Source organism: Misgurnus anguillicaudatus, chromosome 5 (genome assembly GCF_027580225.2).
Source record: "Misgurnus anguillicaudatus chromosome 5, ASM2758022v2, whole genome shotgun sequence".
Taxonomy (NCBI): Eukaryota; Metazoa; Chordata; class Actinopteri; order Cypriniformes; family Cobitidae; genus Misgurnus; species Misgurnus anguillicaudatus.
In genome coordinates, this window is record NC_073341.2 from 34,580,670 (window position 1) to 34,601,973 (window position 21,304).

Below are 21,304 nucleotides of genomic sequence, written 5' to 3' on the forward strand. Positions count from 1 at the left end.
GTCACAAGTACCCCTTTGTCATTGTTTTGTTTTGTGCATAATACTTTATTGCTTTCGCTCTTTTGTCTTATGCAATGTTGTATGCATGTTGAAAAACGACTTTAAAACAGTACCCTGTAAGTTAAAAAGTGATACAGAGACGTCAATATGTGACATCTTGGGAATGACAATGTGTTAGTTATGCTTATTACACGGCATTCAAAAATGCTTGATTCTGATTGGCCAGTCGCAACATTCCAAGGTATGTTATTCCAAGATAAGGACAGTGAAAACAGTAGTATAGAGATAAGTAAATTGTGTGAAAATTATTGTGGTTTTTTACCAGGGATGCACCGAATCCAGATTTTTTGGGTTCCGCCGAATACCGAATCCACTGTTTAAGATTCGTCCGAAACCGAATACCGAATCCTACTCGCATCCTTATTCCATTAACACAGTAAAACACATTAATGAAAGGATAGGCAACATTATGCCAGGATGACAAGTTGGAAAAACTATTTTGACAATTACCTATGCATAATGAAAGCGATGCGTTGCGACACGCTCGTTTTTCCAATAAGCAAGCAGCTAGCGGGTTTTTTTCCTCGCTGAAAACCGGCGCTCAGGTTTTTTCCGCTGAGCGCCGAAAGTTTAAAAATATTCAACTTTGGGTAAAAAGCTCCACTCGTCAAGGTCAGTTTTCACACGGCCGTCCAACGACAGTGGAGGAGGGGCGGGACATTACCACAGCAACCAACTGGCTCACAGCTGAAGCATCACAGCTACCAAGCGCTCGGCTGAAAACCAGCTGGTATTCGACGTCCTCAAGGCGTTTTCAGCCGTGTTTAAAAGTTTTGGTGTGTCCAGCCCCTAAGGCTCACCCGAAAGAAAAAGCTCATCTCCACGTCAGCAACCGATGTGTGTAATCAACGGCCGCGTGACGTCGACCAGCGTAGCGCAAGCCTAGGGTTCGGTGGAAAAAAAATCTAGGATTCGGCCGAACCCCGTCAAAAAGCCCAGTATTCGGCCGAATCCGAATTCTGGATTTGGTGCATCCCTATTTTTTACACACGAAACATAAACACATGTTATATTGCGCACCACAATCATAGCTTTAAAAACACATGAAAAACAGGACCTTTAAAAATGAAAGTAAAAATGTTTTCCTTGCTTTGTGTCTGCATTCAATTAAAAATTCGCAAATAAAATATTTCAAATAAATATTTAATGTTTCTTACCTTACTAATGATAAATAACCATGTATTAAGCAGGATAATGTACAGGCAACAGGTTGTTATCGTGAAATAAGCCCCTTTAGTGTAATACAAGACCATCCTGATCACACAGTCGGGGCTTATTTCTGCAATAACAACATGCTGCCTGTACATTATCCCTTACATAGCAGATGTCTTTAACCTCCTAAGACCCGAGCTTTGGTTTGTCTTTTTTCAGATTTCTTCCAGCTATTTTGGGTTTAGGAAGACCCAATAAATATAACACCAAATATTTTTCTAAGAACATGAAGCAGTGTATTTGTCCATGTTTGTGTACACAGAATTAAGTATTATGGTGCAAAAAAAAAAATTGATGTCCACATCTAGGTCTTAGGAGGTTAAAGCGACTTACAGTGCATTCAAGCTTTACATTTTTATCAGTATGTGTGTTCAGTGAGAATCAAACCCACAATCTTTTATGCATTGCTCTACCAACAGGGATGCTTTTTCAGGCTGAATGTACTGAATGTATGAGTAACTTTATAATAAAATCATGTTTCATAGGAGCAGTCAAGACAGAAGTGCTTAGTAGCAATATGAAATGTCCTGACCAAGGCTAACAAGCACTGAAGATTCAAGGCTGTGCTGGTGGAGACGGCGTCTCTACCTGGAGATGTGGCCCTCTTTCTACAGCGGTGAGTTAATTACAATGAAAGCAGTTCCCTCTGGACGTTCAGTCATATAACAGCTGCTGCTGAACAGCTTCAGAGGGAAACAGTCGCCTAATTATACCAGCCAGAAAGTGACTTGAACAAGAGCTTCAACTGTCCCGTCGAGTGTCAGTACACGACTTTAATATGCAAATACATTATGTAAGCATTTCAGGTGATTTACTTAACTCAGTACTGTTTGTGCAGGTCTTTCTGGTACAGTAAGCGTAAAGGATTTTGAGTGCGTTTCATATGTTCAGGCATTCATTTATAGACAAGCATAATCAGAAATGCATGTGTGCTGGTGTCATTAGCTTCATTTTCATACAGATTTGTGCATAACTTAAGATCATCTCTGCTTATTTGCGACCGTGAACTCATTTGCGCTACTCTTAGTAGATTAATCATTTTTATAATCAGCTGTTGTGCCTGTGTCATTTAATTTGTGCTTTTTTAGTAAATAACCCGCAGATATAACCACTACCATCTAAAGTTAAAGATAACATCTGCGACTCCACTAGCGCCCTCTGCAGGTATTTGTTATAATACATAATGCTGATTTTTATTAGCCTGGCTCCGCCCTCCTACGTGCTTCCGCTTAATTTTCATTTCGCTTCAGTACAACGTCTGGGACTGCTTTGTAGAGTTTCGTTTTCTCCGACAAAAATATGCAGGTCCAATCAGCGAACAGAGGGGGGTGGCTAAGAACGATGACGTTGAAGTCGTGCACCAGACTGAGTAACATACGTCACGACCAAATGTTAGCGATTGGTTATGGCTGATTCAGAGTGACTCTGGGCAGATCCAATAGTTTTAAACTTCAACAGAGTACCCTCCTTAACGGAAGTAACGCTTTGCAATGGAGCGTGGCCAGACTCTCTGTACAAATGAAATGAATGTACGAGAGTCTGGTTGGACCAGGCTAAGTTTTTATTACATAGGCTACATAGTAAAGGATTATGCAGATAATTTACTCACCACCATGTCATCCAGAGTGTTGGTGTCTTTCTTTGTTCAGTCGAGAAGAAGTTGTGTTTTTTGGGGAAAACATTCCGGGATTTTTCTCATTTTGATGGACTTTAATGGACCCCAATACTTAACAGTTTTGATGCAGTTTAACATTGCAGTTTCAAAGGACTCTAAACGATCCCAAACGAGGCATAAGGGTCTTATCTAGTGAAACGATTGTCATTTTAGCAAGAAGATAAAAAATATGCACTTTTAAACCACAACTTCTTGTCTTCCTCCGGTCCTGAGACGCGACCTCACGTAATTGCATAATGACGTCAAAAGGTCACGTGTTACATATATGAAACGCACATTTGCGGACCATTTTAAACAATAAACTGACACAAACACATTAATTAGTATCATTCCACATACAACAACGTCGGAACTGTCTTTTTTCTCCACACTTGTAAACACTAGTGCGTACTTTCGCATACGTCATCTGTGACCTCTTGACGTGATGACGTATTGCCGGAGGAAGATGAGAAGTTGTGGTTTAAAAGTGCATATTTTTTAGCCAAAAATGACAATGGTTTCGCTAGATGCCTCGTTTGAGATCGTTTAGAGTCCTTTGAAACAGCAATTTTAAACTGCATTAAAACTGTTAAGTGTTGGGATCCATTAAAGTCCATTAAAATGAGAAAAATCCTGGAATGTTTTCCTCAAAAAACATAATTTCTTCTCGACTGAACAAGGAAAGATATCAACATTTTCAATGACATGGCGGTGAGTAAATTATCTGGATTTTTTAAAGAAAATTGACTTAACCTTTTTAATGTTTTGTTTAAAGGAACACGCCCAGATTTTGGGAATTTAGCTTATTCATCATATCCCCCAGAGTTAGATAATTACATACCTTTCTCATCTCCGTAGCTTAGCTTAGCACAAAGTCTGGAAGTGAATGGCTCCAGCCAGCAAACCGCTCCCAATAAGCGACAAAACAATGCATTTTCAACAGCGAACATTTTCCCATTTATGTGTTGTGACCCGCATAGTCACAGCGTGTACAAATAGCAAGGTCATATGGGACACAGCCATCTTTAAACAGTATACATACTGGGAACTATATTCTCAGAAGACGAAGCACTGCTACTTTGGCGGAGTGATTTGCACGACTGACCGAACTCTCTGCTCCTCACCAGGGGCTTCTCGGGTGCTGCGAGCAAATCACTCCGCCCAGTAGCAGTGCTTCGTCTTCAGAGTATATAGTTCTCAGTATGTATACTGTTAAAAGATCGCTGTCTCTCATACCACCTTGTTATTTGTACACGGTGTGACCACACAACGCAATGTGTCTCGTCTCGTGGAGTAAGTGTCTTGTCACACCCTTAATATACAATACTGGTATATTTCTTTTTCGAATTGCCTGCAACCATCCCACCTGATCGTAAAAACATTTTTGCGATATAAGAAATATATTTGCTATTTAAAATCGCGCAATTTGAAGAGTAATGGATACGCAGCTTATTGGTTCACAAGTTTAAATTCATGCATACACTTTTTCCTAAAGTGAATTGCAATGCATTTAAAGTATACAATTAAATCAGTACTGTGTTCCCTGGGAATCGAACCCACAATCCTTTAAGCTGCCAATGCAATATTTTTCCAGTTTTGCTACAGGGACACATATTTCATGCCTATTGGAGTTTACTGTAAATGAATTATACTGCAATATATAAGATCCCATTCTTACGACTGAAAGACTTTCTTTACATAATACGGTACATAATTTTACAATATATTAAATATTGCCTGTTATTATTACTAACTATATGTTTTTTCGAATTGAACTGTTTAACTGAATGGAGTTATATTGAGAAAATAACATAAAAAGGTGTTTTTAAAACATGCACAACACAATTGAAGGAATGTAAATGAGTGCATGAGTGATTTAAAGTCCTGAAACCTGAGGCAGCATGATAACAGGCAGCTGCGGATTATTGTGTGTAGACACACGGGAACAAACTCCATTCCCTTTGGGAATACCGGATGCAGGAGGAGGCGCTTTGGATTCATGGAAAATTCATGAGAGAGACCAAAAAATCTAACTAGCTAGAGGATTTCTTGTGACAAACAAATTCATTACCATAGGAATGATGTTTTTTCATTTTAATCCAAAAAGAAAAAAAATCTGGACCAAATGTGTTTGTTTCCCATGGTGCTTTGCAGGAAGGTGCCGTTACTCTATCTGCTAAATTTAGTCCTGGCTGTTAATGTGTTTCTAAAATGGGCCAATAGGATTATTCCTAAAATGGCACTCCGACTGGAAAGAGAGGTTTCATTCAAACAATATGTGCGGGGGTGATAAACAACAGAGGTTGCGTCTCATTTCAAACAGGGTCTGTGTTCAGATGTGTACTGTATGCAGTAATGGGTCACCTTTTTGCTTAGCTAAGCTAAAACCTTCCCTATTCTTAATACTCCTCTCTCTCTCTTTCATCCTCACTCTGTTCCTCATTAGTTAGCGCAATATACAACGAGAGCTTCCAGCGGTACCTAACATCATGCAAAAGAGAGAGAGAAAAAAGTAAAGCGCTGAGTAAAAATGCAGTTGCATCTCCTGTGGGCGCTGAGTGACTGAAATTTCCTTTAAATCTTTAATGAGCCGGAAAGCTTTTCCAAAGAACGTGAAGTTGCCAAATCCAGAGAGCTTACTTGGATCAATTAACTTGCTTTCAACGTGATGAAAAAACAAGGCTGATTGTAAACACAGTTGCAGACGACTTAACAGAGTGCCACGCTCACTATATCAAATATGTGTTTTGCATGGGTTGTCAAATTTAAATAAACCTGTTGTACTTGTGTCTAACAGCTTCATGCCTGTAGGCCAGCGAGTGATCCGTGCCCACGGAATGCTATCCGTAAAGTTATTCACAGTTATTCATATCCCCTGTCCCTTGTATGTTTATTGACTAATTTGATAATGTTTGTAGTTAGTTAGTCCATTACGGTACTCTATTCCGTATGGATAGTCACAACATTCCAAGGCTTGCTATTCCCAGATAACAACACCTGACACTGATAACACAAGGTGCAGTTTAATATTTACAAAATATGCATGATTTTAATAACATATACAGTATGCTAATTGCAGTGATTCAACAAAACTGCATGCTGGAACTACAATTAAACCAAACTGCAACTGTGGCAACAACCATCCCCTTACAAAAATTAACCATGGTTTTATTGTGGTTAAAGTGCAGTAACCATGGTTTTTTGGTGTATTGATTACTATCAGCAAAACCATGGTTTTACTACACTAACTATGGTTAAACTATGGTTTTTGAAAACCATGATTGTCAAAACCATGGTTATTTTGTAGTTACTATGGTTTTACTACAGTAACCATGGTTTTTTGGTTTCAACTGTAGTAAAACCATGGTTAATTTTCGTAACTGCACATTATCCCTTACTTAACACACATCATTTACATATATGTCACATTTTTAATTTTACATTTTAAAGAGCAACTATGGTCTGATTCACGATTTTATGAAGTGTGTATTAGGGTGTTTTCACACCTAGTTCGTTTGAGCCCTCCAAACGCTCTGAGAGCAGTTCAGGGTGTATATGTGAACAAACCAAGTGATCTCAGACCCCCCTAAAAGGACCCAAAAGCGAACCGAACTCAGACCACTTCTGGAGGTGGTCTGAGTACGGTTCGCTTTTGGGTTCTTTTGTGGTTGAATTTCTTTTTGAAATGTGAAATCAATGAGGTCCCGGTCCGTTTCGCGTGTGGTTTTGACATTGTATCAAAATAAACTGCTGCACAGAAAGCTGGGGTCTGAGTTGTTATGAAGTTGTGATGTGAACAAGAAAGGGTCTGAGATCACTTCAGTTTTGAAGAGGACCAAAAAAAGAACTGGGTCCTCTTTTGAGTCCACTATATTTTGAACACCAAAAGGACTGAGGTCACATTCGGCTAGTCCCTTTTCTGGTTCACTTTAAGTGAACTGGGTTTGGTTCTTTTAAAATGAACTATATGTGAAAACACCCTATATATATGCAACGATATGCAAAAGGTACATACCCCAAAGTAAACGATGACGCGAGTTACTTAAATCTCAGGGTTTCCCGCAGCACTTTTCAGTTCAGGCGGCCCGCCTAACCTGGGAAACCCTACCGCCTTGACTAGGTTGTCCAAAAATAAAATAAAAATTTGCTGCACAAAAGGCCGTCAAGTGCATTTCGGAGAATAGCGCAGACGCGCTTCACACCGCAAGCATGCACGCGCGCCACACAGCCGATTTAAAGTAAGTTAGCTGGTGATTTTTGTTGTTTGAGCAACCTGCTAGCTAGGTTTCACGTGCCTGTTGATTATATAATTGTTAAGCGCTCTTGCTCATGTTATTTATGTGCGTTATTTACATTCTACCTCCTTTAAGATAATGTAATTAATAGTGGGAAATAATCAGTTTTTACCATTTTTGCGCTATCTATCATCATTCGCCAGACGTTCTACAATCTGCTTTGTTTTTTTTTAACCCTTTAGTTTCACTTCATCACACAGCTATTCCCGTTAGAGGTAAAACATTTAATTCATTAGTAATCTAGTTATGTGTTCATTTGCTGTCATAGTTTCTTTAAAATTAAGTTTAATTTGAGTGTTTTAAATAAAAATATTTTATTTTTCATCATGACGTGTACGCCCCGCCCCTTTGATTGCCACACCCCTGCCCTAAACCACCTTAACTAACAAATTTTCTGCGGGAAACCCTGAATCTCTTTTCTTGGACTACAACAAACACATGGATTGTAGGCATCAGTTTACTTCCTGGGATTGGTGATTGGACTCACAGCCTGTAAGTTAACTCCTGTTAGCATTGCATTGTGAGCGAATCTTTCAAACATGGTAAGGAGCGTCACATTTCCGGCTGACGTCAGAGGTATTCAGGCCAACCACTACGTACAGATTAGCTGGCCAATCAAGGACACAGTGCTTTTCAGATCGTTTGCGACACAGTGCAAATCAGAGCGTTTGAGGAAAGCTAAAGCTACAAAAATGAACGGTATGTGGAAAATAATGTGTTTTTTTTTTTACCATAAACCACGCGAACACATTGTATTATACCAAATACACAAAATAACTTTGTTTTTTTAGCAATGAAATAAGTGCACTTTAAAAATAATGTATTGCATTATATTGAGGGCCTGCCCCAGCAGAGCAACTGTTATTGAGATGAATGGAGATGATAAACAAAAAGCTCTCTTAATGTAAGAGTTGACCTGAAACCATATACATTTTACCCAGTATTTCATTTATATTTTATTATTTCATTCTTATGTATTATTTAATTTGTCAATTTCAAGGGGCAACCTCCCAGTGTCTCTCATGAATCCAACACGGAAGCTCCGCCCATTTTAGGCTTCAAAAATGCCCTTTAGGGGCCTCATTTATAAAATGCTGTGTAAAAAATGTCCTAAATTTGAACTTACGATTATTTCTCAAAATTGCGCACATAACATTTTTTCAAGCAGCAAGAATGGCTTATTTTCCAAAAACCTGCAGCAATCAGACAAGCAAAAGTGCATAAGTCTGCTCAGACCCTGACGTGGCGCTAAACGTTTTTCAACATCAAAGGCAGTTTTTATTAAAGTGCACCTATTTCATTGCTAAAAAACAAAGTTGTTTTGTGTATTTGGTATAATACCATGTCTTTGCGTGGTTTATGGTTAAAAAAACACATTATTTTTCACATACCGTACATTTTTGTAGCTCCAGATATCCTTGTCTTCCTGAAACGCACTGATTATACAAAGCTCATCGTCTGAAAAGCACTGTGTCCCTGCTTGGCCAGCTTACCTGTGCATTGTGATTTGCCTGAATACCTCTGACGTCAGCCGGAAATGTGACGCTCCTTACCATGTTTAAAAAATTCACTCACAATGCAATGGAGTTAACTTTGAGTAGTCCAAAGCAGAAGGAATTATGATAATGTTGGTCTTGTCCACGTCAACAGGCCCAGGAAGTAAACTGTTGCCTGCAATCCGTGTGTTTGTTGTAGTCCAAGCAAAGAGATTTACGTTGGATAACTCACGTCATCGTTTACTTTTGTGTATGTACCTTTGCATATCGTTAACATGTACTAACACACACTTACACACCAAAGGAAATGTAAAATCGTGAATCGGACGATATGTGCTCTTTAATATGCACTTTGCCATGGATTTTTGCGTACGCACACTACTATTAAATATGTGCACACGCTTTATAAATGAGGCCGTAGAAACCCATGAGTGACGTCACAGACACTACGTCCATGTTTTAACTTTTATATAGTCTATGGCCAATATGTGCTATTATGCTATCATAGTCTTTTTGTAAAGCAATAAACAATTGCCCGCATTCACTAAAAGTCACAGACCAGAGATTTACAAGCAGTTGCACCTGTAAACAACTGTGCAACGGTTTCTTTTCAACACAGAATTTTAGCAATGAGACCGCCGAAACACCACCTGACTGCAGGCAGAGGAGTTATTCTCACGTGGAGTCAGTTTGATCTTGCGAATGCCAGAAGGTCTCCTCAGTTTAAAAGTGCCTGGCCCATCACCCCTCCCGCCGCCCTGTTAGAACATCTGAATGCAGAACGGGCTGATCAGTGGGTGAACAGTCAGCTTTTATTGATCTGAGAAGAAAGTGCTGACAGGGAAGGACATGGCTACACCCTTCTCCTGAAACTCATATCTAGTTTCTTTTGCTCTGTAAGCCGCCTCAGGTCGACATGAAAAAATATTCTCTAATCAGTATGCACGAAATATACGCCCTTGTGTCGGGTTGTTGTATGAATAGTCATGAAGTAGAGAAATTTTAATGCTGTGAAATCTCTTACAACTGGGGAAACGGGTGCCCAAATTTTTATTTAAACAACCTGGAGTTATTTAAACAAAACTGGATTTAAAGATATATGAAAAACAAAACGGTGTGCCATAACCATGGTGACCTGTCTGTTCTGTTTGTTTAATTTTAAAAAATTGCTTTATATTCAGTGGTGGCCAGTGATTAAAATATGTGTTCGGAGTGTCATGTGTGTTACTCGTCATGTCAAAATATGTGTTCGTTGCATCATGTGAACCACGTGCGTCATGTCACTTAATACTAAACTCTGATTACACATGAGAAATGTGAGCGTCTCTTTAATCATAAACCGCTTCGAAGAGTCTGCAGCAGACACGTATTTTGGAATGACGGGTGATGCACATAAGTTTACATGACGCGCTGAACATATATTTTGACATGCCGAGCCACACACATGACGGGCTACAAAAGACACTGTTTATATGCATCTCCACTATAGCATCACCATGTTTTCCAATAAAAAAACCCTCATCATTTAACCACTATTAGTGATCTGTAAAAATACCCCAGGCTTACATCACTAGTGGTCTGACTGTGAACTACAAAAAACTGCAAACTCCAAAGAACTTTACATAGAATTTTAAAAAAGAGACTGCTTGTTTTTTTATTAAAATTTTTGATTTTGTAGTACAGTATCAATAAAAAAATAATTTTGTGACTGAATACTAAAACCCTACAGTGCACCTACCCACTAGATTTCGGCATGCACGCCACACTGTATAGGTGTGACGGTGATGTCATACACTGAGCAATGTCCTCCCCCTATACGACAGCGTCCTGTTTTTTACCCGCACGCTCTAAATGTGTGAATTAGCACCCTGTCAGACGCACTACTCCGTATCCGGGCACCATGTGTAGTGTCAATCCTTCTGGACAAATCCTCTATCCGATTATTGTGGAATCAAGCTTCTGGATAAAAGCCCAAAGCATCGGATGGTTAACTCTCAGGTGGAGATTAATTGCTACCTACCTATCTCACAAACCTCATGGAGGGTGATACTGCCTAATATTAATCTCCTCTAGATTTTTTTGTATACAGACAAAAAATATCAAGGCTGTGTTGTGCACTGTAGTATCTTTGCCCTAATCTCTTGAAGGGTCACCTAAATATCACATCCCAAGATCACCAGATATGTCCTTAAAAGACGCAGACCGTTTGCAACCTCATGCTTTGTGCTAAACCGGACTTGATCTGCATGGATAATCCTGTGGTGGCTGGGAACTGAACCATAGTCTGTAAATTTACACACTGACTTAGCCTTTGTTGTCTCTGACCAATATGCATTGTTATGTTTACACAGATTTCTAGCTGTTCATACTGTATCAGTGTCACTTGGGAAGTTGGGAACTTGAGTCAGATCTTAAATACATATAAGATCAGCACGATGATGAATTGTCTTTTACATTTATTACATTTATTTAAGACATAGAACAAACTATGAAAGCTGAACTTGCATCCTGAATTTGCATCCTGAAATGAGTTTTCTTTTGCTATAAACTTATAGCTACAAATAGTAACCATGTAACTTAACTTTTTCAGCTAATGAAAAATTGCGGGCTGTCGTAAAAGTAAACACTATAAAAGCAGATAAGATTAAAAGTGGTCCAGTCAAAACTCACCAGAGTACAGAATCTCTCGGGTGGGTTCCCACATGTGATATCAGGAGGCTCCACTCGGATCTGCATGTACTCCTTCATGGACATGGGTTTGGGTTGGCAAGCATAATTCTCCCATGTTGGTCCATCATCTGTGCTGACCAGTGATTTACAGATATCGTACTGGCCCAGAGTCAGAATAATGCACTGTAAGAGCAGGATCGCCTGCGAGAGCATGACACTGGATGGGTCCATGGGTATGAGATAAAGGCAAAAGGTGCCACAGCGATTAGCAATATCAGCATGGAAAGGGTTCAGATTGTGAAATCCATTTCATCATCCAAAGTCAATGGAAATATTTTATGGTTTGCACACAGGTTTGATGCTTAAATATCTTGCGGCATCTTTGAATTCAGTTTCTACAAGTTGCAAATAACTTGATCAATTCCAGGACCGAATGTCACTTTAGTTCAGAGATGTGATGTAGATGTTGTGGTTTTTGCGCATTGAGATGTCTGAGGTCGGAGTCCAGTCTAAGATGCACGTGTAACAGGATGAGCTGTTTCATTTCTGACAATTAGCCTAGAATAAAAGAAAAAACAGAAATTATACACAAGCATTAAAGGATGAATGATTGAAAGCATTGCTTTGCGAAACTGCACCTTCATTTGTGTGGAGAGAATCGAGTTCTCACAGATCAGAAACTTTTACGCCTTGACTTTTGACACATTTACATCAAAGTTTTATCATTTTTAATAGATTCAACTTGTCAATTACGTCATCTGCAAAGGACAATGATAAAAAAAATGTATGCAACTTAAATGCTCCCTCATTTTAAGTCGCGTTATATAAATGCGTCTGCTAAACGAATGCGCGCAACTATTAAACATGCGCATTTGAGATATGAATGTTTTCCCTATTTATATTTGTATTTATATATTTATTTTCAATTAAAACCACAAAATTAAATTAAAACCACGAAACAAAGAAAATTACTCTTGCAAGGAACAAAACGAAAAAACAAAAATAAAGTTTAGTTGAAAGTACTTTGAAATTAATTGAAATATTAAAGAAAGTTAAACTTAAAATGACATAAGTTAAAGTAAAATAAAAAACATCACATACTGATCATATAAACGCGCATTGGAGAAATGCGTAATCAATGACCAAGAAATAACACATTTACAAAAAAGTAACACTTAGCTGTGGGCTCCAGAAAAGTTCACAAGCTTTCCTGTTCCCAGATGAATTTCTCTTCCCAAAACTCTTAGTTTATGAGCCAGTTCACATAGGACAGATGATAATAAGAGATGCGTACGTTACTCCTCTCTGATCACAGTGAACGCTTTCCTTTTCGCGCTTTCCTCGGCTGCCGCGTAATTTGCTGGAAAGCATGCTAGATAGATGCCCTAGATCCAAACCGAATCATGCATTGCCTTAAAAACACTTTAAAGTTTGCCTTTCTGTCACTGTCTTCATTGATGTCTCTGTCCTGCGATCTCAAGGACAGACTTCATAATACTATCCCTCCCATTTCTGCCTCTCCCATCTGTCTTATACCATCCCCGGTCCTGCTCCATTCACTTTGCCTTATCTAGCAATCTACAGTACTTACTATCTGTACGTGCATCTTAGTACACGACTCTCCAACTCCTTTTGAAAATACGGAGGGGTCCGAGATTATTTTTGGCCACTCCAAACTGTCTGCTCTGACTAATAGAAGTAATATGAAACATAAGTTTATCTGTACGGGCTTGAAGAGAACCGTCCCACCAGCAGAACAGGCAGTCCGCCCCGCTTAAAGGGACAGATCAGACGATGCAGACTTTCTCCGCTTAATGCATGTTTGACGGGACATGCCCTTATAAAAATAAAACCAGGCTAAATGTTGTTAGATACTGCAGACATTAGGCTACATAAAAAAATGTTTTGGTAACACGAACCAAATTCGTTTAATTCGGTAAATAATATATGAGTAAATAAATCTAAATAAGGTAACACTGTAATTTTAGGAGTCAGATCAGGTTATTTCCAATACGGGAAATATGTGACTGTAACTTACTTAAAGGTTGAATAAATGTCATTAAAGAAATATTATACTTTGTATCACGTCTTACAACACAATAACCGTTGTTGTTTTTTGGCCGAAGCTGTTATTTCTGAAAAATAAAAATAAAAAAGATATATTTCTTCAGATTAACGCAAATAGATAGCCTATTCAATGTTCTGAGGAGAAAAAAATGAAATTGTTTACGTTTTGGTATTTTTTCTTATTAAAATGCTATACTTACAATATATATGCAATATGATATATAATGTTTGTTATTTTGATCATATTTAGGCAGTTACGATACGAAACTAAAAGGCAAACTGCAGATTTTCTCCAGCTTGTCTGTGAGAAACTACAAATACCGTCATTCCTTTAGCGTCGATGACGTCAACGCGCGCCGGCGTCAGCGGCTCGAGCAGCAGCAATGGCGGATGTTATGAATGTTGGTGTGAATCTTGAGGCTTTTTCACAGGCGATAAATGCCATTCAGGCACTTCGGTCGAGTGTCACCAGGGTGTTTGATTCTCTTAAAGATGGGATGAAGAATAAGGAAACACTTGAGGGTCGGGAAAAAGCCTTTTTGACTGATTTCCAAGATAATTTACAGTCAGTCAATCGCGATTTAAAGTAAGTCGGTCGCCAGTGCGTTTTACTAACCCCTTCATAAAACGTCCAACAATAACATTAAATGTTGCCCAAATACTGTTATTAGTATCTTAATTATAATGTGGTAAGTTGATATTAGTCACAACTGTCTGGTCATCTCCTATGTAAGTTATTCATAAAGATGTCACACCAGTAACAATAAGTTGTATTCACTGTATAGTGTTAACGTTATAATGGATAGGACTGTGGTTACCATGGTGATTTGTGCAAGGGATGACATCAGTAGAGCCATGGGAATTTTTTTACACCACATTCGGTGATCATGCTGTCTGTAAGCAGTTTGACAGCCCTTACGAAAATTAACCATGGTTTTACTACAGTAACCATTGTTTAAATACGGTATCATAGTAACTACAAATTTATAGTAATAAAATAACCATAGTTATCAAATAGTTATCAGTCCACCAAAAATATGGTGACTACAGTAAAACCATGGTCAATTTTTCTGAAGATGCTTTGTGTTAATATATTCTTATATCATTTTATCAGACCAGTTTATTCAGTGCTGTTCTGCAGGATGGTGTAGTTCTGACTAACTATGACTGAACCTTTCAATGAAACTAAAATAATGTTTTGTTATTGGTACTGTGCAGTGATATACAAGTAAAGAGGTCTATCATGTTAACCAATCAGAATATATATAACTGGAACTATAAGCAAAGTTTGACATTTGTAATGTGTTTGTGTGTTTTTATGAACTGTAAAAAAATTAAGCAACTTAAAAAATCACAAGCACTTTTTTGATGTTAAAGGAACACACCGACTTTTGGGATTTTATCTTATTCACCCTATCCCCCAGAGCTAGATAAGTCCATACATACCCTCTTCATTCCACACATACCCTCTTCATCTCCATGCGTCCCATAACTCTGTCTGACGCACCCACCGCTAGCCTAGCTTAGCACAAAAAGACTGGAAGTAAATGGCTGCAGCTAGCGTACTGCTCCCAGTAAGTGTTAAACAAAATAACGGCAACATTTTTTTATTTCTATGTTCATATGGTCATATGAGACACATATGAGAAAGGTCATATGAGACACAGCAATCTTTTAACTGTATACATACTGGAAACTATATTTGAAAAGTTTCGTTGCAAAACGAGATAACTCTGTTTTTTTATTTTTTCAGAAATCTCGTTTTTGGTTGTGCATTCCAATTAATATCAATTCAACTGCAGTTGGTTTGTTTTGATTTAAACCTTCATAACCTAAAAAATACAGCTAAGTTGCACCATAAAACAAAATAATAACATGATAACATAACAATAAACATGTTTTGACAAAAATGTTAAAAACGGAGTTATTTCGTTTTGCAACGAAACTCTTCATTTTCAGAGGGACATAAACTTGACCAGCATTGACGCTCGTTTGTTTCTGTCTGTTTCTACAGTGAATTGGAGCGTCTCAGTACGTTGGTTGGCAGGCCATCAGAGAGTCACCCATTACACAACAGTGGACTGCTTAGTTTAGACCCAGTACAGGACAAAACCCCTCTATACAGCCAGCTGCTCCAGGCATACAAATGGTCCAATAAAGTAAGTTTACATTGCTTTAGAGAGTTTTAATGTGATCCAAGCATGTGATCAGATGAAAAACAGAATCTTCCTGTAGCTCACTTGGAAAAGCATTGTGTTGGCAGTGCAGTATGTGGGTTCAATCCCTTGGGAAACACACATATTGATGAAATAATGTATAGATTGAAGTCATTTTGGATAAAAGTGACTGACAAATGTGCAAATGTGAGGAATACTCTTCCTGAAGTGTGTGCTCTGAAAATGCTAAATGCCCTTTTATATACATATTTAACAGACCATACATCACTTCAGAAAATCAATACGGATTGACATTTTAAGGGTCACCTTCATAACATTAGGGTTTCTCATTGATTTAACATGTTTGGTTTGCAAACATCACAGACTTTGGTTTGTACTGGTAGATCTTTTTGTGTGGAGTTTGCATGTTCTCCCTTTGTCAGCGTGGGTTTACTCCGGGTACTCTGGTTTCCTCCCACAGTCCAAAAACATCCAGGTTTGGTGAATTGAACATGCCAAATTGTCCTTCCCCCAACGTGTGTCTAGTATAGATCAACTTGTGTATAGATTAACCGGTTCTCGTAATAAATTGAGCCAAAGATGCTGGAATTGTGTAAATTTATAAATAATCAAATTAGGGATGCATAACGATTAATCGCGAACGCGATTAAACGTCGTAACTTTTCTGGAATTCGGGTTGTAGATAAATGCACACACATGCATGTATATATTTAATGTTTACATATGTAAATACATTTGTATATTTATGTATAATTTATATTATATATCAATTCAATTACTTAATATATAAATATATATTTTTTCTTAAAATTATACATGTATGTGTGCATATTTATGTATACATTATAATTATACACAGTTCACACACCTATATGATGTAAACAAAAACTTTTATTCTGCTAGATTTATCGTTATGCATCCCTAAAACAAATGAATGGTATAATGAATAAAGCATAAAGGTGACTTTAAAAGGAAAGTTTTTTGAATATCATACTCACAATCATGTTGATAAAAAAAATGTATAAAAGAAGATATTTTGATAAATGCTGGTAAGCACACAGTTGACGGTACCCATTGACATCCATTGTGTTTGTTTTTCCTACTATGGAAGTGGATGTTCCCTTTAAACTGAGAAAAATATATCTAAGTTGTTAGATGCCTTAACAGATGTTTTATCTAGGAGACAGTTTGTGTCTGTAAATCTGTACAGTTTATAAAATTACATAAATAGCTGGTCAACTAGCAAGGCAGTCAGTTTTTATCCGCATTTGGCACTTGAAAGTGTTGATGTAATATTATATTATTCTATAAATAATATCTATATTTACCTTTCTTTACATAAACTTTAGTTGAAGTCTCTAGTGTTTTTGGTATTTTACGCTTCTCAGCGTTCCATCATTTGGATATGTGATATATCTTACAGCTTCTTCTCCAATATAATTTAACATGACTGATAGCTTTCTGTACTTCCAGAACCTTACATTAGATTATGGTTTTGCTGTTATATAAAATATCAAGCACACGGCAAGGCAGGTGCTAAACCACGAAGAGGCAAGTAAAAAAATGCTCAGTTCAGGGAGTGTAAACATGTAAACTTTGTAATATGTGCCCTCTTTGGTCTAGCAAGCGTTTTTTTGACAACATTTTCTAGCTGAATTAACCCTTATAAGTCCTTTGGGGTCAATCTTACCCCCAAGTCACTTTTCTTTAGTTAAAAAACATGGTTCCCTTCATCTCAGTGGAATAAGATTTTTCTAGACTATCTTTCAACATTCATATAGAAAACTGGGATTGATTCGGTCGTTCTAAAGAGGTGTAAAAAACATTTTACCAAAGGCCCTTTGGGGGTAAAAATGACCCCAATTGAAATGAATGGGAAATAAAAAAAAGTTTTTTTTCGTTTTTTTTTTTTTTTTTCGTTTTTATTTGTCAAAAAAAAATCAATGCATCCAGAATAAATCTAAAAGGTAGTAGAGCACAAATGCAATATAGAAAAGACATGATCAATCACACACAAACACACAAAGGTATGACTGCCACAGAGAGCATTTTTTTTACAGAATTTGGCAAAAAATGGTCATAGATGCAAAACAAAGATGTAAGTTGGTGGGCTCTATGCTCACATAGGTGCGTGTACACACACACACACACACACACGCGCCTGCACAAACAAAGACACCAAGTCACAGACACACACATAAAGACACAAACACACATGCACGTGCACTAGGGATGCATATCAATTAATCGCGATTAATCTATAGCAGAATAAAAGTTTTTGTTTACATCATATATGTGTGTGTACTGTATATAATAACTTTGTATAGTTAAATGCACACACATGCATGTATATATTTAAGCAATGTTTACATGTGTATATACATTTGTATATTTATGTATAATTTATATTATATATAAATATAAATACTTAATATATAAATATATTTTTTCTTAAAATTATACATGCATGTGTGCATATCTATATATACATAATTACTATACACAGCCCACACACATATATAATGCAAACAAAAACCTTTATTCTGCTATAGATTAATCGCGATTAATTGATATGCATCCCTAACGTGCACACACGTACACACACTTACATTGTCAAATTTCTGTGGCATTTTGTATAAACAGACATTTCGAAATGCATCAAAAACAACAAAAAATTCTGCTGTTTTAAATTATATTAATTTTTAATGTCCTTTTCTAATGTTTATATAAACATAAATTCACAAAATGTATCACTAAAGTAGTGATGTTGAGCAGTTGGCCACATTCAGTAAAATGAATCGGTCTCTATGGGCCTCTGCTGGTCAAAATGATTTATTTCCTAAATTGTAATTCTTTTATGTTTTTTTCTAAACACCTGATGGCCGAATTCAACACATAACATGTAGATCAATATCTAAAAGCAATTTAAATCAAATTTAGATCATAATTTATATAAATCTTTAAAAAAATATATTTTACAGGCAAGCTAATAGTGTAGTTGAGAAATTTATTGGTAAACAGGTACAAAAGTAGATCTCCCAAAAAACAGCCTTACTGTATAGATGGGAAGTAAAAGAAATGATATATATTATTTGTATAATTAAAAATGTATATATTTTTGTAATCACTCTTTTAATTTCTGGGGTCATTTTTACCCCCAAGGAACTCTACCGTATACAGGAAATTAGGGGCTTATGAGGGTAAAAAAAAACGTTTACATAAAACACGTTTTGTATGCTAAACCATTGTTTTGTTTCTTTCTCAGTACTTTTTTCGACTGCATCCATTTTTCTTTAATTTCCTTTAAAAACCTTTCATATATTCTAAATTACTTGTTACTTGGTAGTCTGACTCAATGGAGACATAGTATCATTGTACCACTGAAAACCTACACCATGCCTCTTAATAATACTGTTAGCCTATAATCAAGAGGAAGCCGGTCTACATGTAATGATGATCTAATGCTCAACACAGTAGCCCACGAGAGGCATTACACTTTGTAGTGGTGATTATCTTTATGCAATATGAGATGTTTCAAATGTAGAAATGCATTAAAAGTTTATGCTTGTTTGTCCAGAAAATAAAGTTACTGTCGCCTGGTAAGTCTGCCTTTGTTTCAGAAAAGGCAATAAAAATATGTTCTCTTTGGCAAGCACAAGGTCCTTGAGCAAAGTTTTTCGATATAACGCACGGTGCGTCTCGGCCCGAAGAGCGCACACTTGAGATTCAATAGATGTGGGTGTTCTCGCAGCAGAACCAACATTTGCTCAATATCCATTACAGCTGAGTGCTTTGACTTCTTTTGATCTTGAGTAGGTCTTCTGTCCTAAGTGTTATTGAACAAGATTTGCTATTGTTACTGTAAATGCAATTTCACAGGACGTCTGCGCTCTGTTCTTTGCGTTCTTTGATGCTTTGGCCTCAAGTGATGCATGTGGCATTAGGAGAGGATTAAGATTAGATTTTCAATGGGAAACAGACTCTTGTGCTGTGGTTGACATGACTGTGGTTCAATTCCTAATTTGTTTTATTATGAAGTATTGCGATTAGGTCTCGTATGGCTTTTATAATAGGTTATTAAAGGGTCTTAAAGACGGTTTTGCAGTGCTAGTTCACTTTTGTTCGTTTTTGCATGAATTGGTTGATGTCGTGGGTTTTTCTGCACTGATGTTGAATGACTGCCGTGAAAGTACTCGATCAATAGCATCCTCTGATCCGTTGGTCTCTCCACAGTCTGCATAATGGTAGGTGGACATAGGTCTTCTTCCTCCAACAAATCCAAATCTTTTCAGCTTTGCTATTGCATTGAAAATGATTTCATTTGTGGCAAAGCATTAAAGCTCTTGAAACATCTTTTATTTGGTTGAAAAACGTTAAATTGAACTTTATTTTTAGGTCACACTGGATTTAATCTTTTTTTAATTTGTTGTCAATACAGTGTTTGTGTGTTTGTTTGTTTATTGAAAGCATTTAACCCAATACTCTGCCAGACAGCTTTACTTGATTTTTATGGTTGGTAATGAAAACCATATAAAATGGCATTCGCAACACATTTAACTTTTGTACCGAAACTGAATATTCAGGAGTAAAGTGTACGCTTGGTTTTATTCAATGGAATTGATTGGATCGTAAATTGTGGATACATGACAAGCTGCTGATGTATTTTGTTCAGTCAAAGTCAAAAAAAGTTATTTGATTTGCGCTTTTTGGATGCTGAAATACTTTTGTTTGTTTTCAGCTTAATATGCAGAGACCACTATAGTCCCCTAAAAAGTGTTAAATCTGTGGCTGTGTCAAAACATTGCTCTGTTTAATAAGCATCCCAACACAACAGCATTGGCTTATCCCAGTGTTTCTCAAACATTTCGGCATGCACCCTCCTTGTGTGTGGTGCATCTCTTTGTGCTTGTGGTCCCCCAAAGAAAAGTCATTACGTGAATCAATCTGTAACTTAGAATTTGAATTAAACAAAACATATTAAATAATACAACGTAGTTCTGTTGGTTAGTAGACTTATTTTTCTGTAGTTTAATTACATAGAAGTTATGTTAAATTAATGTGTTTTTAAAACCATCTCCAACCCCCCATTTGGGAACCACTGGCTTATCCAATGGTGTCAGTTGATGTGGGAGTATATGTCCATTGGTGGTGTGTTTAGTCGTTGTTTTTAGAGTTTCATTTTGGGAAGCCTGTGGCACCAAAATCACACACCTCATCTTTAAATGTTATGATTTACCTATTTTTCTTTAAACCGACATTTACTGATTCATTTTTGCACATTAAGGGGTGGTTTCCCTGACAGAACTTAAGTCTAGTCCAAGACTAAAATGCATGTTTGAGCTGCTTGCATTCACATATCTTAAAATATATCAGTGCCATTGTTGCTTTGTGTCAAGATGCAAACCATTAATGTTTTTGTAAGTTATGTTTGTAAAAACTACTTACATTTCCTAATATACCTTAAACCTAGTCCTGGCTTAATCTGAACCCTCTCTGGAAAACTGCCCTTAAAGCAGGGTCCATGATCTCTGAAAGCCAATGTTGACATTTGAAATCAACTAAACAAACACGCCCCTACCCTAATAGAATCTGGACCTTCTGTTGATAGACCCGCCCCACACATACGCAACCCAGGCAAACAATGTCGGTTAGTAGACATGCCCCTTACATCTG

At 37.2% G+C, this 21,304-nt stretch overlaps 2 protein-coding genes across 6 annotated transcripts in view; one reads left to right on the top strand and one right to left on the bottom strand.

The window, feature by feature from the left end:
• Nucleotides 1-13,485, bottom strand: part of ntng2a (netrin g2a) — a 90,543-nt gene extending 77,058 nt beyond the window's left edge. The window contains exons 1-2 of one of the 5 annotated variants that reach the window (XM_073868074.1): nucleotides 12,568-13,424; nucleotides 11,388-11,945 (exon numbers count right to left, since the gene is read on the bottom strand). In XM_073868074.1, coding sequence (XP_073724175.1) covers nucleotides 11,388-11,618 — 231 coding nt within the window. In that variant the 5' untranslated portion in view covers nucleotides 11,619-11,945; nucleotides 12,568-13,424. Of the gene's footprint in view, nucleotides 1-11,387; nucleotides 11,946-12,567 lie in introns of all 5 variants that reach the window. The other 4 variants (XM_055167766.2, XM_073868072.1, XM_073868071.1 and 1 more) reach the window with 4 other exon arrangements.
• Nucleotides 13,486-13,794: 309 nt separating this feature from the next.
• The window catches only part of med27 (mediator complex subunit 27), an 80,160-nt gene continuing 72,650 nt past the window's right edge, over nucleotides 13,795-21,304 (top strand). The window contains exons 1-2 of the mRNA XM_055167767.2: nucleotides 13,795-14,040; nucleotides 15,469-15,613. Coding sequence (XP_055023742.2) covers nucleotides 13,838-14,040; nucleotides 15,469-15,613 — 348 coding nt within the window. The 5' untranslated portion in view covers nucleotides 13,795-13,837. The remainder of the gene's footprint in view (nucleotides 14,041-15,468; nucleotides 15,614-21,304) is intronic.